This window comes from Enoplosus armatus, chromosome 10 (genome assembly GCF_043641665.1).
Source record: "Enoplosus armatus isolate fEnoArm2 chromosome 10, fEnoArm2.hap1, whole genome shotgun sequence".
Classification (NCBI taxonomy): domain Eukaryota; kingdom Metazoa; phylum Chordata; class Actinopteri; order Centrarchiformes; family Enoplosidae; genus Enoplosus; species Enoplosus armatus.
The window spans coordinates 13,584,484-13,612,361 of NC_092189.1; the positions used below are offsets into that span (position 1 = coordinate 13,584,484).

Sequence of the window (27,878 nt, forward strand, 5' to 3'; positions counted from 1 at the left end):
TCTACACCAGGGGTGCCCAATACGTCAATCGCGATCTACCGGTCGATCACAAAGGTAGTGTGGGTAGATCGCATGGCATTAAAAAAATAGACGTCAGCCTATCATCCATCCTCACTATGAAATTTGTCACTTGATTGACATACAGGGCAGCCAGTCTGACATCTGATCTTTTCTGACACATGGGTGTGGCAAAACGCATCCCTGGCTGATTCCATTCAGTGCAAGTCAACAGAGTAAGGTAATAACAAAAAATGTACAGAGTTATATTGTGCAATATGGGTTCATGCAGTTATGCAAGGTACACCAACATATATTGTACATATAAAGAATACTCAATATATTTATAAATAAATATATGTTTTGCATTTTTATAGTAGGTAGATCATTTTGACTCATTTTATAAGTAGCTCGCATGCTGAAAAAGTGTGTGCACCCCTGATCTACACCATGAACTATTTCAGACAATACAGATATCTTCCGCTGCCTGGTACGCCAGCTTTGTCATGTGCAGGCTGCAAACTCAAGAGCAAACAGTGCATACAGTATCAAGAGTTGTGCAGATTGTATTACTTAATGCCTATTTAAAGAGTGTAATTATAACATATTGACTATTTGTGATAGTATTACTCACTCCCAAGTGCGTGCTGTGTGTGTGATGGCAAGTGTTGACAGGCTGTATTATTATCTAAATAGGCGCCATCGCCATGTTCCAAACAGATAAGGCAGTGAGCACAAGCCATGCTCACTCCAACGCCCCCCCCCCCCCCCCCCCCCTTCCCTCAGACTTATATAAGTCAAGCGGCTGCCAAACACAACAACTGAGATGGAGAAAAAAAGAAGAAGAAAGAGAGAGAGGGAGGAAAAAACAAGGATAGGGAGAGAGGGAAGGGATGTGGCAAATAAAAGAGGGAAGGACAAAGAGTGTTGCACAAACATGAAACATGCAAGAAGAAAGGGTTTTAATGGATGGGTGGTACTGCTTCCCTCTTCTGAAGTATTTGTGGAATCATTTCTTTTGTTGTTCTGAAATATTGTCCAATTTGCTCTTCACCAAAGCCGTCTTACAGGTGTCTGCACTCAGCAGTGCTGTAGTGGGGGTGGAGATCTTTGTATTTACTTTGACTTCAAACTTATTTTCCATGGCCTTGTTTCAGGAATAGTTTTTTTTAGTCATGTTTATGTGGCAAAGCTGAGCCACATAAGAGTTTTCAACAGAAACCACAACTTGACTCTGGACTAATTTTGCTCCACAACCACAACACAAGGAACCCAGTATTTCTTTGACACTTGGATGGTGGAAATTTATGATTCATAACTGCAGTATGATAACAATCATAGAGTAGGCATTAAACAATCAGAAAATGACCCTTTGCTGATTTTATTTTCACTTTCATTTAATTAGTTTTGTTTCAATTTTGTTTTTAATTGCCAAATATATTATGTTTTCAAGATCTATTAAGTGTATTTTATGATTTCATGCAGGACCTGTAAAATAAGTAGATTCTGGCAGTTTAAAGCACCTCTATCAAACATGTCATGTCTCTTTTTCATGCATTTAATGACTTTTTGACTCGTTTTTCCATAATTAGGTAGTGACAACTAAGTTTAGAAGATGGATGGGGTAAATCCCTTCTTAAAGACTTTTCCAGCACACTTGATGTTGAGGATTTGACTCGGATGGCAAACTTGATGTGTTGCTTATACATTTCTAATCCAGACTGGTACATACTGTATCTCCACTCTCTGTCTCTCAGGACTAAAGAGCTTAGCTGGATTCTGCTGTAGTGGCGTGTCAACAACGGTATAATGCTGTGGGTCACCTTTGTGAACTGTAGACTGTGAGTACGTTCATATTTGTGTGTGTGTGTGTGTGTGTGTGTGTTTGCGTTGCCAAGGAGTGTGTCTCATGTCTTTCAGACAGACAGATGAATCACTCATTCCTGACCCTTGCAGCTGTCATTGAGGAGTACAGGATTGGCTCATTAAAAGCTTACAGGGCTTAATTATAAAAAAAAAAAGATATCTTCTATCAAGGTCATCATGGAGTCTTACTAACCAATCCGTAAAGAATAGGGCTGGCTATACTTGTTAATGTCAATGGTAGGCCAATTAAAGGATCAGTTCATTGTTGGTTTTGGTCTTTTCATGGGAGGAGTTAACAAAAAGAAAGATATTGAATAATGCTACACCTTTAAGTCAAAGATATCTTTTTGAAAAGGCAGATTTTTCAGATTTTAAGGGTGTGAAGTACCAAAAAAATGCATAAATATTATCTATCAATAAATATAATTTATCAATAACACATGTAACTTGTTAAAAATTCATTGGGTCTGTTGTATTCTAACAACAAAGTAATATAACTCAGATAAGGGGGAGAGAAAATTCAAACAATCAACATATAAAAGGTTCTTTGCATGGAGAGAAACTTTTGCAGCGATAAAAACCAAGTGCACAGAAAGTAAAGCACAGAAAGAGATACTGTCACAGCAATCTGATGTTATGTTTATCATGTTGCTAGGGGAAACTGAACATGGAACCACAGCAGCGGTGTTGGTAAAGGAAGGGCTGTACACAGGAGGTTGCATCAACCTATGGTACAGGGCGTGTAGATTTCTAAGTTGACACACACTCTGTCTGCTGAAGTGGATGGTGTGTGTTTGGGAGGTAAATGTAAGCATGATAAACTGTGTGTATTCTCCCCATCACCAACAACGTGATCACCACTTTATAAACAGCAGACAACATCCAGTCCAGTATTAGAGTACTCACATTTACACAAACAGACACATATACACACACATATACACTTGTACACAAACCATTCAACAGTGGTTCCAGGCATCTACTGGCACGGCACCAAGGGCAGCCTATTCACACAGTCACAACACAACAAGGCAATAACTCAAGAGGTCCATTAAAAAGCCATTATTGTACATCCCTCCTTAAATTGGCCCCTCAGTGATAAAATCAAGCACAGGGCTAATTGATGGTGCAAACACACCAAACACATACCAACACGCGTTTGAAAATCCACTGAATTCTGATATCGTGAATCAGTCTCTTGCTGCCTGACTGTCTCTTTTCAACACAGACGTGGTCAAAGCTTGTGTTATTGAGGAAACTCGTAAAAACAAACGCAAAAACAAACACTTTTCATGGCTTTTTTGCTTCCTCCCGCCACTAAGGAATGACTTCCTTTAACTTTAGAAAAAAGGCTGTGACTTTTACCAGACGTCTGCACCTATATCTTAGAGTTCCACCCAGTGTCAACAGCACACTATTTTTAGCAAGTCCTGTCTATGTTTTGTCTTTGCACCGGCCTCCTGTCTGGCTGTTTGTCTACCCCTGAGTCTTTCCCTAGCTATCTCTCCCTTTCTCTCTCCCCCCCGACATTGCTCAGACCTCGCCTCCGTGGCCTTTGTTTGTTGGGGATTGGCTCCTAAAACTTGCCTGGCCATGAATCTGTTCCTCCACCCCGACATCCTTCCCTTTTGCCTTCTCGCCGCTAATCCCAGTGTTTTGTTTACGTCCCCTGCCACCTGCAACCCATGAAGTTATGTAACTCTCTTCGGATTTGTGTAGGACATGTATTTTTTCCTTTTTACAAGAGAGACACCAAGTAACACTTAGTTTAGTTTTGTTGCAAAAAAAGAGCTTGGCTCAAAAAAAAAGAAATGTAATTGGATACAGGTTCTGTCGTCAGCAAGGATGGGTTTGACATGTATAAGCCTTTTATGTGGGCAAGACTGGGAGAGACAACAGCAATGAGAAGAACAGTTTCAAACTCAGCATATTTCACCTCCCTCATGATATATTGTGTGTATCTATGCGGGACTTCAGATTACGCTTTTCTCTCTAGGGAACTGCTTTGAAGCAGTGGAAAGGATGTGAAATTTAAATTTCAACACTGGTGCAGCAGTTGGTTTGTCTCTGATCCCTACGCCTGTTACAGCTTGCAGCAGCTTACATATAATAAGTCATAAGGCGATGGTGCTGTAATTGTGCTGTATGTTTGTTATGAGTGTGCCCTACGCTCTGTAGATGTTTTTCATTATACAACATTTGTCTGGCAAATGGGGGCAATTTATAGCAGCAGAGAATACAGAGGAAGCAGTGTTTTGTTTAGCTTATCCTCACATCTTTACATTCCAGACTGATTCATGTGCTACCATACCACCACAATGTTATCTGCACAACAAACCTGAATACACTTGGGGGGGGGTGGGCAGATGTCATTCACTCACAGTGTCACAAGTAAATTTGTTGCAGCATTTTATTTTCTCCTCTCTCCCTTCTACACGTTGTTTACACCCATGTAAAGCCTGTAAAGTATTTATACACAACAAAAACATCCAGGCGCAGGGATGAATCTTCTATGCAAATGATTTGGCCTCACAGACTCAGCAGGCAGAACTGCCATTCAGCTCTACTTTGACTAAAAGGAGATCATTTTGCAGGTGCAACCTTCATGTAAATTAACTGAACAGGTCACGCTACGGTCATATCCAAGAAAGTATTTATTCCATAGTACTGTAAAGTATTGATCCGCTGTCAATTACTAAAACTAAAATATGAAACTGGCTTATTAGCACTGATGCAGACTGAGCTAAGACTTTCCTGGGTTACTAAAGCTTCTCCAGTAGTTTCACATGGTTTGCTTTTGGGATTTGTTTTTATATTGTTAAATACACATTTGTATGGATTCTTGGATGGCTTACACATGGCGAAGACTTTTTCAGTAACCTCCACAGTGGCTCACTAAATACAGGACTTCTTGTAGGAAAGCTATTTTGTGGTTTATATTTTGATCACAGAGTGGAGCTCTGCAACTCAGTAGGGTCTCTGACACAGCTGGATCCTGTCTCCACTCCATTGTGGGAGGGCTAGGTCATGTTCAGTAGTCAACTGGACCAAAGCCAAAGGCCAGTGATCATCTCAGGCCAAAGTGAGGAACTTTTACCATTGTAATGAGGTCCAATTTGCCATGGCAACAAAGTGTTAGAAAGATAAATAGTTGTGTCAAAGTAGAAAATCAAACTGAGACAGAGGTTATACCTCTGCCATTGTTTGTACTTACTGACAGACAGACAGAAAGACAGACAGACATATATTTGTCATTTGTGATTGTGCTTTGGCACATGCCAATAAAGCCTATTGAATTGAATTGAATTGAACTGACAGACAGACAGACATTTTTTGCCTGACAGAAAAATCAGTCTCTTCCAACCAGACAGGAAAATTCCTTCTCTTTCTCAGTCAACAGACCTGAACCAAGAAATTAAAGTGATTTCATTCTTACGCACGCCAGGCAACCTCTTGCCTACACTTGTTTAGCAGCTTCATGCCATTTTGAACACCAACAAACTTTGTTTATTTGTTTGCATGGCTTTCCTTAAAAGAACATTTTCTTTCTTCTAAGGTTTGATAGATAGATCATTGTTATCTTGGCTATAAACCTGGAACGGTGCTCTGCAGGCTGAAGGCAAACTCCTCTCCAGCCCGGTCCTGTGGTCACATTAGGGGCAGCTGCATAGAAAACCTCTTTTATGAGGTCTTTGACACTTTGTGACATCTTTTTTGCTGCCAGTAAGTTCTTTCCCCTTTGTATTTTGACTGCTTACTGACTGACTGACAGGTCACAGACTTGAAGTCCTGTGATAAACGTTTGTGTCATCGCTTCAGGCTCTTCACCCCTCTTCACCCTGGCATGTGATGGTGTTCAGTGGCCGCTAAGTACTGACTGACTGCCCGGGGTGAAGGTGTGCAAGAGCACCTCTCTCATTCCAGACAAGTGCAGCTTTCTGAGCCTCAAAGTAAATCAACACATTTTCACTGGTTTTATCCTTGGGAAATCACCGATCCTGTCCCCCTCAGGGCTCTCTGGCTCTGCCTCAAACACCAAACAGGACTGATGAGTTCAAATTCTCCTCTCAGCACATTTCAGTGACCCTTGAATTATTTACATAACAAGTTTGCTGGCCACTGGCTCATATATTCAACGTCCAAGTCCAAACGATGTCCTGGCATGCTTCCTCGGGCTATGCTGAACATTTTATTCTGTTAACAAGTGGCAAAAGAAATTGATGGCTGTTCGGCAGATTGACCACCCAGGGTGAGGTCACAGAATAAGCCTCAGCCAGGCTTTCATCAGAAGCCGGGCCCTCCCGAAGCAAGTACTTGAAAAACGTATGAACTTCCAGCAAACCTCAGCTCAGCAAGGCATCTTTCTTGATTTAACTGACAGGATTGGACTGTGAGTACATGTGTGAATGAACGAGTGCGTTTGTGTTTCTGCATGGAAAAACCGCAAGGCTACATTTGAAATCAGTGTTTTAATCCTGCAAAGAAAGCCTGTCCATGAAAGCCACATGATCCGGGTCTGTGATTCCCTCTTGAGAAGGGGAGGTTCAGGAACAAAGTGTTCTGGCTAAAGACTCTTGTTTGTCAGGCAAACAGTTGAGCTGGCACAGACAGATGCACGGTCACACTGGCCAATGGCACAGGTGAACACTTTGCCTCTGAGCCAGAAATGTCCAAAATACTGGCATTTATAACCTGATTTTTCTCTCCTCCTTAGAGATGCCAGTCCTGTGTGTAATTCACAAAACAGATAAGGAGATCAAGATTTAAATACTGAATCATCTATGTTTCACTTTTATGAATATTCTAATACATTGTGCAACCATGAAAGTATAACTCTTTTAGTTAGTGAAGAAGTGCATGAAGCTGCAAAAGTATCACTGTGGTATTATGACTAAGTCTGAATAGCAGAGCAGAAACTCTTGTGTAACCCTTTTAACAAAAACCCTGCCAGCAGGCATTATTCAAGCTGATACTGTAAACACTGAATGCAGTGAATAATAACTCACCTGAGCAAGTATAACTCCAAGTCTAAGGACATGTTGAAAGTATTGTCCTGGAATAAAAACGTTTCGTTTGAAAAGCACTATTTGTTCACTGATTTTGTTAGCTCTTGTTGCCAAAAGGGAGTACCGGCTGGAGCTGCAACCCAAAGTTTCTACACCACTCGTTCTTCGGTATAATAATGACACACCCTCGCTATCATAAATAAACCAAGAACTGGCTGTTCCTTCATTGAATAATGCAGCTCCACAGCAAGAACAATATGGCCTAAAAGGTGTCAAATTAATGAGCATTTAAACAGCTATTATGTAACTTAACAGATGGAAAAAAAAAATTAAGCGAGTGTGTGGAAGTTCTCCAAATAGCCTATATGTGATGTTTTATTCAGACAGAAGAAACCCTTTCTGTATGCCATAGTGTGTCAGGTATTAAAAACAATTAATGTAAAAGCTGTTTTCCAACTGCCTGAGAGTTTGGCACTGCCTGAGTGTTTACAGCCAAATGCTGCAGTTACATCAGCCCCATCAGTTGCAGTGCACAGTTAATGGTTTTACTTCCATTGTACTGTCTGTACTCATGCAGTGTCAATCATCACAACAGGAGATAAGAACAGCCTTTAATAGCCGTAGCATATAGCAAAGTTAAGACAGGTTAAAATTTAACTTATTTGGGTATGCTGTGGCAGCTTGGCTTCTGGAGAAATTTGATAAAATACTGATAATGCTTCTTGGCCAGAGAACATTGCAGATATGATATCATCTGCAAATAACTGAATCAATGATAAATACCTTTGCCATGTTCATTCCGGGCACATTTTATCAAGACAAACATTATCACAGATATTTTATCTGACTAACAGGGGACAAAATCAGTTTTTACCTGAGATGCGTTAATTATTGTCACTCAAAATGATTATTTTTAGAAGGATTCAAAGTCCAGGGGGAAACTTACTTTGAAAAGTTATAGATATGCTGCCTTCTTAAATGAAAACTTAAATCAAAAAATGTTCATGTAATTCCATGGGCTTTTTTTTTTTTACTAGAGGTTTTCTCCTCTAGTATTTGGTTGGACTACCACAGAAACTATGTAAAAATGTTAATGGACAAGAACTTAGTTGTTGATGTATTTCATAATCAAGAGTCATCAAGAGTCATCAAGAGTCGGTAGGGAAAAAACTCAGTCTCTAGGTTCAAATATACAGTGACTTCAAGAAAACAGCCCTTAGACAAGAACGGGTAAGAGTCGGGGCAAAGGTCAATTCTGATATGAAGATTCCTTTCGTACACGACCACAAACACAAAAGAAAACCTTTTAGTACCAAATTATCAGATGAATGTTATTTTAGGACATACATATGTCTGACATATATGTCATGATCCTTTAACACATATCTCTGTTTTACTGACACAAATGACGACAAACTTCAGAGTATATGACATTCAAAGGTGGCTCTAACGAAGATAACAAGTTTGTGTTGTTTTAGTGTTCACTGCTATTTCCCCCGTAGATCTCCACATTTCACTGCTCTGATAACCAGACAGACCATACGTAATTACAGCTTTTCCAAGTCAGCACTGTACAGTAACTGCTGGCTCAGGTTCAGGAGTTCAGCGACAGTCAAAACTGTAGCCGACTGGAAAGATGGTAACTGTTAATTTGAGACTGAAGTAATTCGACAGTAGCTGCCAAACAAACTATCCAACTGGCAGCAACTTTGCAGCGGGGCATTCTCTTTCTCAAAAACACTGCGAGGTGAGCTGCCAAACACTGTTTTATAAACACCATTTGGCAACGACAGGGAAGGTGTCAGGCCAATTTTAATTGACCTCTAGCAATAAAAGATCACTTTAATTGAATCAATATGACACAGGATAGAATAACCTTGTGTTTTTGTAAGGAGTTCGTTTTAGGTTGGATTTTGTTTACCTCTGTTCTCTGGCTTTTTTTTCTCCACATCATCTTTTGTTATTTTGAAGTAAAGCTCTCATGAAGAATCTAGGAATGACATGTCTTTCCCAGTATCCAAATATGTCTTACAAATATTAACAATTGTTAAACAGAATAGCCTCACTAAAAGAAAACACATACATAGTATAATAATAATGTTCTTTCAGAAAGTCATATCTGAAACTCATTTCTAAACATAATGAATGCCCTTGACCTGGCCTATACTTAATCCCTGACTGTAAATACTTATGTCAGCCTTTTTAGAAGAAGTGCTGATCCAAGGAACCTGATTAGCCAACATTAGCCATCTGGTTCATTTAAGGAAAATAGGATTCGTAAGCAGCGTTTATATACTGGTTTGTTACATGCAGATCCAGAAGTGAAAAGGTGGACTCTGTACTGGGTGTCCTTAAGAGAGGTAAAGAATAACTTTTAGCTCAAGTTCGAATTTCATGTCCTAATGAAAGACCCTTTACATTCAGTGGTTACCTTATCAGATAAGCATGAACCGTTCAGATGAGCAAACAAAAGACATACCTGTGAAAGAAGAGCAGTATAGACAGCATGGTCTGGTCAATGTTGCTGCTGCAGATCCCCTCATTGAGCAGGAAGCAGGGGTCCCTCACCACCGATTCCAGGGAGTCCTGCCTCATGATGTTGTTCAGCTTGTCCGTGTTCAGGTTCTGGTACATCAGCTGGTTGCGGAGCTGGCGGAAGTGATTGACACTGGGGCTGGTGGGGCTTCCTGGCAGGCCCCCGGTATTAGTACCAAGGCCCTGAGCCGAACTGCTGGACATGGAGTCATCACAGCCATTGGCCAGGTCCAGGCAGCAACTGCAACAGTCCAGGCCGATGGGCGAGCGGCAGTCGTCATCTGACATCTCGAAAAGGACAGGTGGGTGACAAGGAAGGACGCCCAGGTGTAGAAGGGCAGGTGCAGGAATGACAGAAGTGTATGAATGAAAGACAAAGTGAAAGACAAAACAGTCAGTAACAGGGTGTTTTCCTCAGCTCAGAGAGGCAGAAAGGCAGCCTGGGCCAGTCTAGTGCACCGTCCTGTCTCCACTCCGGGGCCAGGATGGCTAAATGGCAGGTTGAGTTCCTCCCTGAGAAGTGCAGTCACGCTGGGCCACTGAGCCCGCTTCTATCCCTGAGTTTCTGCTCCTGTGGCTCTGCTGCGTTTAGCCTTTTGTTCGGGGGCGACGCTGCTGCAATGTGTTGCTACTGTGGCAGGAGAGAGAGTGAACGCCCCACACACACACACACACATACACACTCACTCACACCGATTCAGCAGGAGTGCGCTTGAAAGCAAAACCCAGAAGCTGCTCGCTGCTTATCACTTTTTTTTTCCCTGCACTTTTATTTTTTTTTTTGCTTTGGTCGGTGTGCCTAGAGACAGTGGGAGGGAGCGAAAAAGGAGGGAGACAGAGAGGGTGGGGAAACCCCTGTGATTGGTAAAAAGCATCGCTGGTTACATGCACTGGGCCCTCCTCTTTTCTTTTTCAGCTTAGCTGTGTACGCATTAAGGGGAAGGGAAACGGACAGAGAGGGAGTGAAGCTTCAGAGCATGCTTGAAACATGTGCAGTTCCGCCAGCTCCACCCTGCCATGCTGACAGCACAAGGAGTGGCTGAGTGAGGGAGGCTGCAGGAACACACACAAAGACGCGATAACACGTCTGTCTTGCTAATTTGTGAAATGAAGAAAAAAAGGAATGTTTCAGTAGATGTGAGCTGCCAGCACAGCATTTTTCATGCTTTTGAAATGAAAGGAAATGTTTCTTTGTTGAGCCTGTGTGCTTTTCTCTATTTTGCCTGTCTCTATTGAATTAGTTTTTATATACTCAGTAGTAGCACAGGCTCCTCCATTATGCAATTAAATATAGCTCAAGATTTCTTTGTTCAGGAATGAACTGTGAACAGGTCTGAAGTGTCACAGTAAATTCATAAAAGAATTTCCTTTACATAACTCAATTTCTGGTGCTGCATTGGTTAGCACTGCCACCTTACAGCAAGGCTGGGGCCTTCCTGTGTATGAGGTCTTGCAAGTTTCCTTTGGGTGCTCTGGTTAGTTCAAGAAACTCTAAATTGTAGGAGTTTATGTGAATGTAAATGGTTGTGAGCTAAGATAAGTAAGAGGGTACAGATGGGTTAATGGATGGCAATCAATACAGACGGCGATGATTGTTGTTTAGTGCTTTACGTTTTACAATAATGATGTGGGGTTTTATTACCTCGTAAGTGAATGTCACAATAAATATCATGTAATATAGAAAGCACATTAGTGACGTTTGTGTAATTGTGCATGTACATTCGCGTCTGCATGTGTGTGTGTGTGTGTGTGTGTGTGTGTGTGTTAGGGTGAGAGAGAGAGACTGACTGTGTGCTCTCAACTTGCATAGTAAACATAAACAATATCTTATCAGGCCTCCCCTGTGTTTGCTTACGATTTTGTCAATTTCCATATCTGTTCCCAAACAGTTTTGGATTGGGAAAGAGCGTGCTGTGTTCTTGTCCTCCAGACGAGTGTTTCACAAGCCCTGGTAAATACCGGGACAATGTCATTACAGCCTTACAGACAGCTCCAGAAGGAATGCATTGCTGAGCCCCTGACCTCGGCCACTGACCAACAAGTGTACTGCACGCTGTCTACAGATGGCTGGTCATGCAAGAACACAACAACAAGATAATTACAAATAGCATGTCTTACTCTGAGGCATGCTGCTGTTTCTGCTACAATAAAAAATGTCACACCACGCATTGTTGGGTAGCAGTGGGATCAATTAAGCAGAGAAAATGACTGACTATTGCTTTATTGAGTGTGTAATGATGTCCTCGGGCAGCGGGGCTGCTGCAGTTTGTTTGGTGGAGGGATGGGATTGAGGACTGATTCGGGTAGAGGCTGCCCTCTAGTGGGAAATTGTTAGTATAGCCATTGCTGTATACATCAAATAGAACCACCTTCAACACTTTCTACTAAGAAATAAAGAACAAAAACAATTCCATTCCATTTCTCCACCTAAAACGCCACAATTGAAAAGCTTTTCCCTAAAAACATTTCCCATCTTAACCGACACTGGTCTAATATATCACTGGAATGTGTAATCTGAAATCATGTTATGCTGGTTAAGCCTATAAAAGGAGGAAAAAATGAGTTTACGTGGGTTTCCTATATCTGAGGTTAGAACTTTTTCTGGTGGTGATGAGGAAGAAAATGGTCTCTGCAGTCAAAAAGTAAGAGGAACAATTGAGCTATGGAATTACTGCATCAACCATAACAGGAGTTAGCCTTTCCTGGTGGCACTGGTGAAACTATGAAAACAGTATTGGATAACAAATTCAATAATAGGGATTACAAAATAAAATGAGACACCACAAACCAGAGTTAGACCAAAGGGATTGCAAAAAATGAAGTCGTACAGTAACAAGGAAGCAAAATTCATAACTGTCAAATTAGTAACATGTCTTCCATCTTCCATACCAGGAAGCAAGTATCAAGATCAACATTAAAGTAATAGTTAGACATTTGGGAAATTCACTAAATTGCTTTCTTGCCAAGAGTTAAATGAGAAGATCAATACCACTCTCATATCTTCGTGTTAAATACAAGGATGGAGCCAGCAGCCAGTTAGCGGAGACTCCAGGCAGTTTACTGCTGCAGCCAAGAAATAGTCCAGCACATAATCCCCCCTAAAACAGCTAATTGTAGTTTTCACTACTTCAGATTTTATACGGATTGAAAAAAAACACATAAAGTGTTAATTAAGCCAGGCTAGCTGTTTCCTCCTGTTTTCAGTCTTTGTGCTAAGCTAATCTAATGACTCCTTTCTGTAACTTAATATTTTAATGGACAGATATGAGAGTGGTAATACCATCTTCTCATCTCTCCACCAGAAAATTACTATTCCTGTTAGGCCTCATAGGAAGAACAACACAGTAACTAATCAAGCTAACATACATGTAGAGCAGTGGCAGAAGAAGTATTCAGATCCTTTACTTAAGTAAAAGTACCAGTACAACAATGCAAAAATACTCTATTACAAGTAAAATCCCTGGATTCTAAATCCTAGTAAACGTACAAAAGTATCATCAGCAAAGCGTACTCATTCTGCAGTAAAGGTGCCATTGACTTTCAAATTGCTTTTTATTAAATAATATATTGTCAATACTGATGCAACCATGTGTAAGCAGCATTTCACTGTTTTTGATGGATTTAGTTTTCACTACTTTATATACAGTTGGGTATGTTAGTCCAGTGGCTCCAAACGTAGGGGTCACAAGACACATCTAAGGGGTCATGAGATGATTAACCGGAGAGGAAAGACGGATAAAAAGCTCTGCTACACACATCTGTATTCATATCTTCCACTTCTATATAAGCTTCACTGTGAAATATTGGATCATTTGGGCCTCAAACTGTTATTCAAATGAAACCATGTGAGAACTTTAGAGGGGAAATGTCTCTCTGGTGGAACTACTAACTACACAACTACATACTGTGTTTATGCAAGGGGTCACAAGTCAAAAAGTTGGTTCAATCTTGAATGATCCGAAAAGTAACTGGTAACCATAGCTGTCAAATAAATATGGAGTAAAAAGTACAATATTTCCCACTGAAATGTCGTGGAGTAGACGTATAAAGTAGCAGAAAATTGAAATTCTCAAGTAAAGTACCTCAAAATTGTACTTAAGTTACTTTCCACCACTGCCGTAGAGTCCTCAAGAGTAAAGGTAAAAAGAGTAAACAGCAGTCGGCCCAACAATAAAACAAGTTACTTAGAATATTGTACTAGCAAACATGGCTAGCTTGGTTGGCAAAAAACTGATCACAGGAAAACTACATTCTACAAAGTCACAAATCAACAATCCCAAAACGGCTGAGTACCTACAGATAATGCTCCAACACAGGCATCTGGCCAGTAGATAAAAGACTCCTGCCAGAGGGGAGGATTCAACAATGTCAGCTAAACTGTAACTGCTATGGAACTGTGCCAGCAGTGGTTGCTACTCAACTGAAATCTGAGGACACGTCAACATTACGAGGACGGAGTCCAGTGGAGTAAGCAACACAAGTGATTCAGCTAATCACACAGGTTGTAAACAAATTCTCAATTTAAACACATTATCTGCACCACCTACTTGATGTTGAAACCAAAGGTCAGTGCCCCTGAAATGTCAGCTGCAGTCATCCATAGCATAGAAAAACTGTGTGAGTGCAAAACTGTGGCGCACCTCAAAGTTGAACCTGCCAAAAAAAATTTAATAGAAAAAGTATTACAGAAAATTATTTAATTGTTTGTATTCATTTTGTCTTCAAAATAAGTATTGTAAAATGTGGAATTCTTCCTGAAACTAGTGTTTGCCTCATTGGATTTCATTGTGGCAATGTTGCTGTTTCTTTGCAATGAAATCTGTGATAAACTGGGCAGAAATCTTCCACTTGCAGTGCCCCTCTATGAGCTGACACTCTTTCATTTGTGGCCACACCTAATTAGTGACATCACAGCAGGTGATTTGCCTTTGACAGCTGATGGATAACACCTGCTTTGACATCACTGATTGGGGTGTGGCCAGAGGTGCAAATTGCACAAGTTTCACACCATAGAGAGCTGCCTGGCAGCATCATTTTAACTCTGTGTGATTTTGTGTGGCTTTTTCATTTTAAATTTAAAAGGTATAAAAATTCATTTGTGCAGATTTCATGAATACGTCTTCAGATTCAAACTTGGAAGCTGCAAATGTGTCACAAATATGTGTTTTGGTTCTTGGGTAGCTTGTTTTGGGTGAAAATGTTTGTCTCCAGAAATACAGACTGCACTGAAGTAAATGATGTGGACAGTCAATATGAATTATTAATTTGAGGAGAATTGCCTTTTACAGACAGACTCCCACAGCTGTCTAAACTAGGTCAGTGAAACTAGGATAGTGGAAGCTCATTGCTATCAGAAGCACATTCCTAAAATCTGTCCAAATTACACTGATAATTTCAGTCACACAAGACAAGACACAAGACACATGACCACATTTGCTCTCATGTTCAGTTTGCAGGCAAACAAGTGATAAGGGACATGTGTTGCTGATACTGTAATAATAATTCAGAAAAAAAAAGAAAAATAATGAATGGCTGCAGCATAATGTCATATAGATTGCTTGTCACTATAATTGCAATTTGTTTTTTCCAATAGCAGTAAAATGTGCAGTTTCTAATGTATTCTTACTGAAGCTTAACTAAAGCACAATGAAGTAAATACATACAACATAGAAATGACAACAGTACTGGGGAGAGTTTGCTTTCAGCCAGCTTGGGCATTTGTATGAGCTTCTAAACTTAGCATTTTGTTTCAATCAACATTTTAAGTTGTTTATTCTTGGCATTAATATTGTAGGTTCCTTTAAGCATCTAAACTTTGAAAAAAGGGTATTTATGCAGTTTAATCCGAAGGCTATAATTATTATGTTACTGTTTGTACAACGTTGTTCTTTGTACAAACAGCTATTTTGTTTATGAGACCAAATGTTCTCAGAATTACATAGGTAATTTTTTAATGCACCAAAAATGACCAACTTGTTATTTATTGTAAGTTTGAGTATTTGTTACGTTATAGTCTTTTTACACTGCCACGCAAAACATAGAGTGTCTATGGGTTGGCACTAAAGTCGTACAGGTGAACTCACACCGTGCAGCACTGGGACAAAGTTGTATTTGGTTCATTTCCCAGCGCCGAGTAGAAGTGGAATTATTGATGGCTTGTTTATTGGAGTGAGTTTTTATAGGCTGTTACCAAGTCTGGCATCAGAGTGAGTTCAAGCAAATCTGATTTATGTCCATCCCTATAATGTTAGCTGAATATGATTGATTTCTCTGTATTCTTTGCTTTAATTAAATGTTTTCTGCTCGTGTTCCTACATGTACCAACACTTTAAGGCATCAGTCCAAGACATTCTTGGCATTAGAACTGTTGTCTTTCAGATGTCAAGACATAGATTACATTCTCATTTCCAACCAGTGTGGGTGAAAGGAAGTTCTAACCTGCAATAGCAAGGGCTCACAGGTTGTGTCCTAGTTCAGGTGATACAAAGGTGACATGAACACACAGATCCAGTTCAGTCTCAACTGCAACTACTGGTGCATTTAAACGCTTTTTAAACATTTCCTAGTTTATCGCCAGAAAGTTGCCCTCAAACAGCTGAGTAATTGCAAATACCTGTGAGAAACTGGGTCAAATTTCCTGATTACCTGTGTTTAGAGTACAAGTCATGCTGCTGTTGCACTTTGATTTGTTTAGTTAACAGACTTATCCTGATATATTGAAAGTTTAAATGAAATTACCAGTCCATACTTGGAAAATATAATACTGATGAGCTGATGAGGATCAACTGACAAATTCACAGTGGAATATAGGTTTTGCCATTTTCAGGCAAAAAAAGAGCTGCAATCAATCAATCAATCAATCAGTCAGAAGTTCATTTGTCACAATCACAGTGAAATGTAATACCACCAGTTCTTTCAATTAGTGCATTAAAAAGAAGTGTTTTGCAGTGTTTACCTGCAGATTTCTGAGAATCCAGCCCCTTTCATCATAATATGATTGAATTTCTCACACATTGTTGTGAGGCATGTTCTTAACATCGCTGTGTGAACTAATCACATCTATTCGTCACTGAAAGAAAGGTTGATGGAGAAGTTGCGTGAGAAAGAACAAGTGGGAATATCTTGAGCCAGTGCTAACTGGGTCATCTGCCTTAAATGCTCCCACAGAGTTCGTCTTAAAAACCCAAGACGTTGTCCTGGACAGGGTCATTCACTTACCTCAGCCAAAGCGAGGCAGTACTTTAAGCTTTTTTCTTAACACATATTCCAAAAACATCTCTTATTCATCCGGATTTAAGATGTTTTAGTTGTTTGTGCACAACACATGTATCTATATGCAAGACACTATACAAAACAAGGAAGGAAACCAGAAAGGTGACCCAGTTGATAGGTGAGGACAAAGTCCACCTGTGTCACGTCAAGTCACTTTCATTGACATAGCCCAATATCACACATCACAATATACCTCAAGGGGCTTTAGGCGTCTTGGTATACAGAACAAAGTATTTTTCTAGTCTAACTATGTATAAAATTAACTTTGATGTGTTCATTTTAGTGTTGTCTTATCACACACATTTCAATTCGATATTCTTTATCAATTCAGCTGCAGAATATTTATGATTTTAACCCAAATATGTCTATAAATGAAACCTGTAATAATGTGACACTGATCCGCGTTCAGTGTGTTTAACACCATTGTATGGGCACTAGAGGGCAGTGAAAGCAAACAGAAGATTCTTACACCTCATCATCACACACACACAGAGCTACAACTCCATGAGAAGCCAGAGACTGTATCTGAATATACAGCATTTGGGTGTCCCCCCTTTGTATTGTTGCTGTTGTGTTTGTGTGTGTGTGTTGGGGTGCTGCAGCTTGATTACAGCTGTTTCTATAAGTGTTTCTATACTACATGCCCCATCGTAGTGGCAAGGTACAATTTGTGGCCATCATCATGCTCAACCAACCTTAGCATTTCTGTTTACAACTTTAGGTGGTTTTGGTGCACTGCAATGCAAATTAGAGTAATGTTGGTACAGGGATTGTAGATAATAGAGATGCACTGCAAAATGAGAAAAGAAGGGAAAGGAAATGCAATAAAAAGAAAATGAAAATTGTTTTTGTGGTTTTCATAGCATACTGAAATTTGTGATTTACTTAATTAATTTACATTTGTCTTTCAAGTGTTAGAACAAGCCCAACAGATGACAGCCATTATGCATTCATGCCCAGCATTGATTTGACAGACGCTGTCACGCTGGGGGAGTAAATCCAAACGAGCACAAAATGTTCTCAATACGATATAAATATTTGATCAAATTTCATGTTAGCAGCTTTGAAAACTGACATGTTTATAGTTGAACCATCCGTGGTGTGAACATCAACAACAAAATCATTGCCGGGTGTTTCAATAAAACAAAAGTGCACCTGTCATTTTACAATAACATAAATCATTTACAAAATTGACACTATTCTTTCCTCAGATACATTTTGTACAGATCAGTAAAGAGCCACTCCTTGACACCATGGCTATCATAGTGCATCATTTCTTCTCTGCTGCTTTCTCCAGTCTGTATTTGATCCTCTGCCTCAGGCCGTGATTGGCCAAGACATCGGGGCCAGACAGGCTCAAATCCTCCCATTGGTTGGTGAGATATGGCACATAATCCTAAGCCTCTCTCACCCTCTGAGGATTAAATTTGCTGTCCAGTCATCTTTAAGAAGTTTGCCCCACTGGTTAGGCTCAGATTGTGCAAAAGTAAAGCACAAACTCTTTACAAGCAATCTCTCATCACAGGAACATACAGCACCGAACCCAAGTGCTGAGCATTAGCTGGCTGCAAAGGACATTCAGGCCATGAGTTAAGCCAGGGAAGTAATTACCGTTGTCAGGAAACAGCAGCCTGAACTCTCTTCCCTCCAACTGTAAAGGCTCGGTCTCACGCACTCCTCTGTTCTCCCATACCATCTCTCTCGCTATTCAACTTTAATTCTATGCTTTCACTCTTTTCCTTGTTTTTTTCCTTTAGCATATCTTCCGCTCTGCCTCAAACTGTCTTCCTGGCTAAGGAAGCCTGTATTGACTCAATGTCAGTACCTACCGCTGTTTGCCCTCAGCTTTGTTTTAGCTTGCTTTCTATCAGAACCAGGCTTCACTCATCACATATCTCCCATTTCCTGTCAGTGATAAGACTTCCAAACATTTAGGACAGTGTGTTGTCACTTGAGTTTTCATAGAAATTCGGAAACATTGCCTGAGAAGACTTTACTGAGCTTTATCTGCTGCTGCCCCTTAATTAAACCTGAGGTGATTCAAGTCAGACATATAACTACACATCCTTTGATGATGCTTTTTCCAGAAACAGCCTCTCAGTGACAGAGGCTGGAGAAACCTTTGAGCTCAGGTTAAATACAATATATTGAATTAAATATTAAAGTTATATATTGAAAAGGACACACGGAGAACTGCTGATGTAACTGATTGATTGGTGGGATGCAATGAACTATGATCTTCATGAATCTATGATGTAGGTGTGGAATGTATTTCAGATTCAGACCTTAGCGTGAATAAAGTATGATAAAAATATGACATTTGAGAAGCAAAAATAATTACGTGATCGTAATTCTGGCAACACAAAAAAAAGACAGAAGTGTTCCCATTTGTGATTCACTTGTCCCTGCAGTCAGCGTTTGAAGTGCTGCTAGTTTGATTTATATGCTTGATCTCTCTGCTTCGTTTGTCTCCAGTTTATTTGAAGTTCAAACGGATCAGTGCTTAGCCGTCGATGTGCTTTCAGCGGCAGCATTTCGATGTTGCTTCTAACAATCTCTCAGCGTAGGCATGTTTTCATTATGGTCTTGCTATCTTCTGGGTAACATTACAACTAAATAGGAATTTGTGTTGCAGCCTATACAATGCTAATTGGCAATATGCTTGACTCTAAAAGAGGATATCTTGTTCTAACACTTACAGTCTCAACTCTAGACAGATGTTTGTGTTTGGAAATTTGAAAAGAGGAAGTATTTTGAAAATTGTAACATATGTGGTGAGAAAGAAATTAACGAAGACTAATCTTGTTGCTGATGCTGAATTCATAATTCAGAGGTGCCAGTTGAGCTTTTTAAAGTCAGAGCGACACACTCGAAGAACCGCTTTCACCTTATCCGTAAAAATAACACCCCTTTTATTAATTCCAATTATGAAAGTGTTATTAGTATGCATGAAAACATGGCGAGGCCAACCATGATCGTGGGGCTTTAGGTGTTTCTGAAAATAAAATTTGAGGTGTTGATTAATGTGAAAATGGTTTAACCACATTCAAATCGGCATATGCACGTAATCACCCAGCTGTGCCTTTTCGTTCCAGTGTGATCGTGTGCAGGAACATGTCACGGAATGGTGCAAAAATGTTAATAGCAATCAATAGTGTATTGATTATCTTTAATGGAGGCAAAATAAATGAAACAGCCGCAGCTAAAAGCATACGATGAAAGATTTTGAATTTGTCTAATCTTGCACACAGTTTAGAGAGTTCAGTTCAAAAACCATGGGTAAGTTATTTTAGACCTGACATCTAATCTATTTTATCGTCTGCTGCTTATCCATGCATCTACACACACACACACACACACACACACACCAGACACACAACCCTTAAACAGACACTGTTGGGGACATAAATTCTGTATATACTTGTATTTTGTTTCTCCCTTATGAATTGGATTATGTGACAATAGCGTAAACTAGACATGCTGTTGTCACATGAAAGAGTTAGCAGTCAAATTTAGGCAAGACAGAAAGACGAGGTTATGAGGTAGGGTTGGTTTTAGGCAGCTAAATCTTTGGTTAAGGTTAGGTTACACAAGAAAATGTATTAGGCTTAGAGTTAAAGTTTTGCTCCTGGTTAGAAAAAGAAACACTCACAGAAGACAACATCTAGGATGAGTTGGGGAATTGAAAATTGATCACCAGAGTTAAGACAAATCCAAACTGGAAATGGCAGGGGCACTCTCCCTGATTGACCAGGCTTAGTGGCCTGTGTTTAAGAGGAGGCTTCTCCCGGTCCCACCCATGTGGATCAGCATTGATTGGCCTTGTCTGGCTTTTAAAGTCCACCCCATCTTGGTTAATTAGAGCACAGCCCTCACGAGAGCATTAGAACAATGGATGTGTTTATTTACAACTTTACAATTTCATTCGTTTTTTACGTGAGTGATGAGGGAGATACGGCTAAAAGTGGATTTAAAAACAATCTGGATGGGGTGAGTGGCCCGCTTGTGCCTCTGAAAGCTGCCGTGTCGTGACAGTTTTAGTGACCGATTGACGCTGCTGATGAATGCTTGTTTTGTTTGCTCCCGAGGCTAGTTGTGGCACTCAGCATTTGTTTAGCCAGTCAAGGAGGATGTGTGTCCTCAGTGGCAGGTTGAGGGTGAACATGCCAGAAATCCATGTCCACAGCACAGTCGAAACCAAGTTCACCCTTACTTTTTAGGTCATTAAGATGGTGACGCATCAACAGTTAAGAGTAATTAAGGCATGAAGTATTTGGTGCCACTGACTAAGCCCCTCTCAGTGGAAGTGCTAATCCAGGGTTAGCGGCTATCTCTAGTTGGCCACATTCTCTGACATAGTAATACTTTAATTAAGACTAGGCTGTTTCTTGAGTTTCCATTCTTACAAAAAACAGTTCTGCCCAGAGTAATTCCCTCACGCCCTAAAAACCAACTAAAATGAAACCTTCTGCAATGTGCAGCAGAATAGTGTCTTATGTGACAGGATAAAAAAAAGAAAAATACTGAAGAACACAGCGCCGCAGCTACTGGGCCCTGTCACTCACTGTTAATTAAATCCCGTCGGTTGTTCTGCGCAGAGGTCCTTATCTTTTCTGGACAAACACCATTAGGCCAAGAACACAGGCAACAGCAGGTGGCCTGAAGTCTGTCTACTCGCTCAGCCACACTGCTTTTTCAAAGCGAATCTTCACAGTGAAATTATTTGCTTTGTTGCTTCTAATGAATTCTCAGGTCATCCTATGAGGAGAAGCAGCCGGCCTGTAGCTGTTTTTATTAGAAATTATGTTTTGTATAATTTCTCTGCATTTTAAATGGTATTGGGAGAACATTAATTGTAATTTTCTTGTACTCTGTGTGTTTGTGTTTGTGTGTGTGTGTGTGTGTGTGTGTGTTGCTTCAGGTTTCTCATTCAGCAGTTCAGCTGTAGTAAAAAATATCTTGTTTAAACTCACTGCCAAAAAAGAAGTTATAATGAAGCTTCTTTAGGGCACTATATTCAGTGACACTTTACAATACGGCACTAGTAGCCACACATGCAGTGCTGATTTGTGCCCCCTCAAGTTCTTTACAAAAAGCACAAAAAGGGTGAGTAATGGTGAGATAAACACAGTCTGTTCTTTAGTAACTCATCATTATATACTAGTCCTCAATTTATTTATCGAGTTATTCAGGAAATACATTAATTAGGTCGTTCCTGATTCACCCTACATTATATTCTCCACTGTCAGAATGCCTGGGTTCTTAGGAACAATCAGACATTAAAACTTAAAAGTAAATAGTCAGTTGCCGGGAAGACTCCTGTAATGAAATACTCACTGAACATCAGTCTGTGTGTATCAGTCTCTTTTCTGTCTGCTGTAGGTCTCCCAAGAGTCTGATTGCCAAAATGACTGGCTTCTCTAATCGAATCCTGCGCCGGATAATTTACTTCGATTTGTAATTCACTAAGTGAAGTTGGAGAAGAAATATTGTGATAGGAAAGACCAGTTCTAAAATGCTCTCTGGGGTTATCTAGTTTGTATGGTGGCTATTGGGTTTAGTGTCTCAAGTACAATTTTCTATTTATTACAACTTTATTCATCAAAAGTTGTGATTCAAATGTCTAAGTGTAAGATTTTCTTAGAGATTCAATACATATGAGCATCGTTTTTAATCAGTAGCTTGGTGTGAGTTTGTCAGTAAAGTCATGCATCATATCAGAGTGCGATATGTATCCTGATAGGTGTCAGAAACAAATTATACACTTCTCTGCGATGAGGCTTGAATTTAGATGCACTGAATGCATTATGTAGTATGTTTTTCAGGGTTGACACAAGGACAACCAATATTTTGGGGGGTTTTCACAGTTTGAAAACAACCCTGTCTTTCTAGTTTCTGTTTTTCATGCCTCAAGTAACATATAATGTTTCATGTTTCCATAATGCTGTGAGCTAAACATACCACTGAAATGTTGTGATGAAATGATGTCCTTAGAGGAGAAGTCCCTTTGAAAGACTTGGGAACAAAATCCCAAGTCTCCAAAAGTGTGAAAACATCCTCACCTCTCACCTCTCTCCCTGTGTGGCTCGACTTCTACCATGCTAATTTTAGTAACAAAACGCACCGGTGTGCATTTCCACAAATGCCACACGGGGAGGGGCCGTATGGGGTTGGCGGTGCCGGTGGGATAAGGTGACCAAGAGATCAAAGGTCAAGACAACTGTGACAGATTCCCAACTGTGATACTGTGTCTGGGTACAGGGTTAGTTGACTTTGGAAGCAAATAAAATGCCACTTCTTAGAAAGCAGGCCAATGATAGATAGTTTAGGTGGTATATTAGGGTGCATGAGAGTGTGTAATGTGTGTGTGAGAGAGAGCATGCATGGGTTTTATGGATATGGGCTTGTTTGTGTACATATGGAGGAAGCGAAGTGCTGCTGGGTCACCCAGTGTGACAGAGAAACTATTTGAGGCCTTCGCCTTTGATGTGTGTCCAACAACACAGCATGATCTTCTTCTGTGGGCTGTCGGGTTGCTGGTGGTGTGGTGGCAAACAACATTTCTATGCAACCCTCTCGTTTCCCATCATATTCAAACTGAAGCTCGCTGCACATTTCTGCTGCTTTTGTTTCATTTTCTGTCAGCCGGTGACCCGCTGGCACTCAGGAAGAATGCTCATTTAAATCACACGTCATTACTGTCAATTGAGGAGAAACCTACAGAAGCTGAACGTCTTTCTACAAATATAACTGTCTATTGTCTTACTTTGTTCTTTTTAAGCCCAATAATATTTCAAACATTTTAAGACATTCTTTCATGAAGTGCTGAGGAGAAATGTCTTCAAAGCATTTTCATTGTATCTGCTTATAGTTTGCATATAGTTTACCTACTTATCACTTCTTTTTCCTCTCCCTTCCCTCTGAGCCATGTCTCCTAGTCATGCCCCAGGCCAGCTGATTCTATGGCCAGCTGAAGGCCGGGAGTCGAAACGCCCCCCCTTCCCCCCCAGAGGACTGACTGGGGAGATTGTTTGGGAACTATGACAACGAGTGGTCATGACCCTCAGGTTTGGGCAGTGAGAGACGGTCTCCTCTGGAAGGCGTCATTAAGAGCACACTGGGTCTGCAAAAATGGGAGCGATGTGGGAAAAAGAAGGCGAGCCGCCTGGGGATTCAAGTTAAAGTGCTGTCACTCTGTACCTGCTTCTCTGAGGTCTCACAACCACACCACTAAAGACCAGGGCTCTTTTCTCCAGCACTGACCTAAACATCCTGCAGCAGCAGCGACCGTTTTAGTCCACATCCACACTGCATCTTTTCACAAGCCCCTTATCGTCAGCAGCACTATCTGGATGTATTGATATCTTATAAGCTCTATGCTTCACTGGAAATAAGTGTACAGCACAATTGAGTACATTTTGCCATTTCCTTTCCTCACACTGTATACTCTGTATCAGCTTGATGCACACAAAAGCACGGATGACACATTGGCCAGTGTTTTCTCTCCATCGATGACCACTTTGATGTACAACACCTGCAGAGCTGCCATGCACTCAGAAACCTGACACTGGAAAGAGAGTTTTTGCACTAAATCAAAAGCGTCCAGCTGTATTGTATTTTCAGCTTTTTCTCACACACATATGGTGTTTTTTGGAGAGGAGACTGGGTTTGTTTGAGAACAGGGAGCCAAATCAAAGAGACACATACAGTAGATGCCAAAGTTGATCCTGAATCACGCAGCACAATACTGACACATGCTTTTCTTGTCAGATTAGGTTGTGAAGAAGTGGCAAGTGTGGCATCTAAAATGCAGACACAAATTTGAAGTCAATATTATGGAGCCACGTGGCTATGCCTCATTGTTTCCAGGGCGGATGCACTGTATTTCTGAGGCTGAGATTCTTTTTTTCTTTAATTTGAAGACAATACTTCGGTCACGCTTTCCCTTAAAGTCGTTTTTTAAACAAGCAACATCATCATTTCACCAATTAGCAATCACTTATTTTTCGATCCCCTGTGGGGCGCAGGCTTTTTGTGTGGATTAACTATTCTTTTTCTCTGAGTCAGAAGTGTGGCAAAATAGCAAAAAAATGATTAAATTCCCTGGGGAGAGAACGTCCTGGAGTTTCATTGTTTTTTTATTAGTTGGCCTTCATGTTGAAAATCTGCATTAAAAGTTGAATTCATACACATGTCGACAGAATGATAGGACTGAAATGTTTCTATTACCAGTGCTTTGAGTCACTGGAGCTTCAGTAGTGATAGAAACAGCACAAATAGTTTCAGGCTCTTCTATCTGCTGTGTAACATGGACTATCAGCACCTGACAATATGGCAGATGTTTTAATATCAGTTTATGGTTCATGAATGTAATTGTTGTTTACAGAATTGAAGCCACAGAGACACTAACCTAAAACAACCTTTACTTAAACAGGAAAAATTACCTTCATCCCGTCAATTTGTCTTAACTGTGTCCAATTCTTTTTCTTTATGGCTCTGTCTCTCTCACTCTGTGCTCCACTCTCGCGCCTTCTGTCTGTCACAACTTCCTTGCATTTTCACCCCTATCTGATTCCATCACACTGAGAGCCAAAGCCTTTAAACCCATTAAATCCTTCCCAATTCAATTTCAGGATGGCGACACTGCCTTGTGGGCTGCTGCCAGGGCCCCAAGATAATCGCAAACCCCTCCAGGTTTCCTAATCTGGCGATGCATCCTGGGCAGGCAGGAGCAGATGCTTGGGTATTCTGTTCAACTCTGCTGTGACATGAGACCACCCCCTCAGGCCCCTGCAGCTGGGCAAAGTTTTATCATGCCCATATGTGTCTGCTGCCTTTATGGAGCAGTGGACTGGGACATTTAATCAGCTTGAGAATTAAATGGCACCATGATAGCCTATACCTACTACACCCAGCTGGCTTTCATTCTTCAGATGTAAACAAAACACTCGCTTGCTCGCTTACTTTTGGAACATGGAACAGAGAGATTTGGCTCCCTGCAATCCTGAAATAAAACCTAACCTACACAAGGATGGAAGCCACCTTAAGTACATTATTTCTCCATTTTCTTCCAAGTTCAGAGAAATAAATGTCAAATCTTCCCAGAGCCACATGCTAGTGGGTTGATCTCTTTCACCAGCTTGTTCCATCCACACTCGCACGCATCCCTCCATCGCTTATTCTTTTTCTAATTTTGTTTCTTTCTGTCTTTCACTAGTGAGAAGAGTTCACAGATTAGTTTCCCCCTACGCTAACTATGCCAAGGTGTTCACAGTTTTACAGCGTATTGCCACCTGCTGAGCACTACCTTTTATCTACCTCACTTCATATCTCTCTAAATTGTCAGACAATCCAAATTCCTGTCTGTGTCTTATCAGCTATGTATCAGTATGCAGTGGAATAGTAGTCGATGTCTACAGTAAGCAAGATAACCTTTTCCCAGTTGACGAACCCCGGGGCTATTCCGATTGCAATCTGTTACTAAACAGTCCACTTTTCTAACTTCACTGTTTTTCTGATTTTGGGATCGAGAATCCCCTCAGGTGATGCACCTGATAAGGCAGTGACACCACATCTGACCCAAATCTGCAGCAAAGAAATTTTAAGCGCACGTCATGTACCTTGCCAGCACAGGGAGACAATTTCAGATCAGAGATTCACTAAAATGGGAAAAAAACATGACTTGTTCATCTGGTACGATAAAGATAACATTGGGTTGATGTGTAGTGTACTTGGTGTGACCTGGGTGTGAAACAAATACATTTAATTTATCACCTTTTTTATTTTAACGGTAGAAGTTCAAACTAACATAGCTTGTATAACAAGGGTCACTATACGATCACAAGTTTTTGATCATAACGTACAAATAGTATAGATACAAACAGCAGCTCAGCGGCTCCTACTGACTCTAAGATTATTTTTCAAACCAGAAAATACTCTTAGGGACTTCAATCTTTTTTTTTCAAAGGCCTTGGGTCACCATGTGTACTGTATGAGCAGTGAACTTGAACCTGATCCTTTCTGATGAAATTAGTTTCAGTGTGGACAAAAAAAGTGAAAACTTATTGAAAGAGTGGCGAGAGGTCAGATTTGCAAACCTTGATCAGAGAGTCAAAACGTAAAGAAGCATTTTGAACTGAAAAGCTCTTTGTGTCAAGGTGTGAACTGTGTATTAAACGTACTACACACAGATTTCATCAGCAAGTAATGAGTGACATCTGATCACCTGAGGTGTTGTTCAACTTTTCCTGCCACTTTGGCTGGCCCACAGAGTTTCACGGCTGAGGAATCAAGACAGATAAAAACAGTTCCCGCAGTGCGCCAGCTCAGCCTACAACCAACCTGCAAGCAGACGTCTTCCTGCTCAGGCATTTATGAGCCGCTGTGATTTCATTTGTGGCCGGCTCAGTGACTAAGAGAGCCGGCTGGACAGAGAGCTGAAAGACAGCAGCTGGCAGCTACTTACATCAACACTGATCCTCAGACACCCCAGACAGACAGACAGACAGCCAAACGGTCAGACAAACAGACAGACAGACAGACAGACAACAAACACAGCCAAATCCTCAGAGCTGCTTAACAAAGGAATGTTTTTAAAACTTCAAAAGCTAAAACATGCACAGTTGGAGAGAAGAGATTCAGCCACTGAGATATTTACATAATGTATAATATACAGTGTTATGCAGTCCTCGGAAGCGTCCACTGAGCATGATGTTGTTTCTTTAGCCTCCAGACAGAGAGCTGAGCACTGATTACAAGTCTCAAGATTTGTGTGTCTCTTTGTTTCATTGCTGTTACTTTAACTGTTACTTTACTAACTTTAATCAAAACACTATCCTCATTTTACCTTAAAACAATGTTAACAATTCCCAAGACAAAAAGAGATTAACTGAGAGAAATACTCATTTCGTTTTACACATAAAATATTTGGTCAGTTTGGAAGAGGTCAAATGTTGATTGTCTTAAAGAGAATATATCTCCAATAGCTTTGAGTCAAAAAGCTTACAATATACTGCATATATGTCCATGCAACATCATGGAATTAACATGTTTTTTGTTTTTTTTTAATTGACTTGAGACTCCAAACAACTTCTAAAATGGGTCATTTCCAGCGTCAAAATTTAACTAAGTATCCCATACTGTCCTATCTCCAGCCTCATTAATTATTACTTTTCCCCAGCCTCAGTTATCCATCCCCAATTA

General features: G+C 40.5%; 1 protein-coding gene across 1 annotated transcript in view; it reads right to left on the bottom strand.

Annotated features, from left to right (window-relative positions):
- Nucleotides 1–10,071, bottom strand: part of tsc22d3 (TSC22 domain family, member 3) — a 34,683-nt gene extending 24,612 nt beyond the window's left edge. Inside the window, exon 1 of the mRNA XM_070912994.1 lies at nucleotides 9,349–10,071. Coding sequence (XP_070769095.1) covers nucleotides 9,349–9,692 — 344 coding nt within the window. The 5' untranslated portion in view covers nucleotides 9,693–10,071. The remainder of the gene's footprint in view (nucleotides 1–9,348) is intronic.
- Between the last annotated feature and the right edge of the window lie 17,807 nt (nucleotides 10,072–27,878).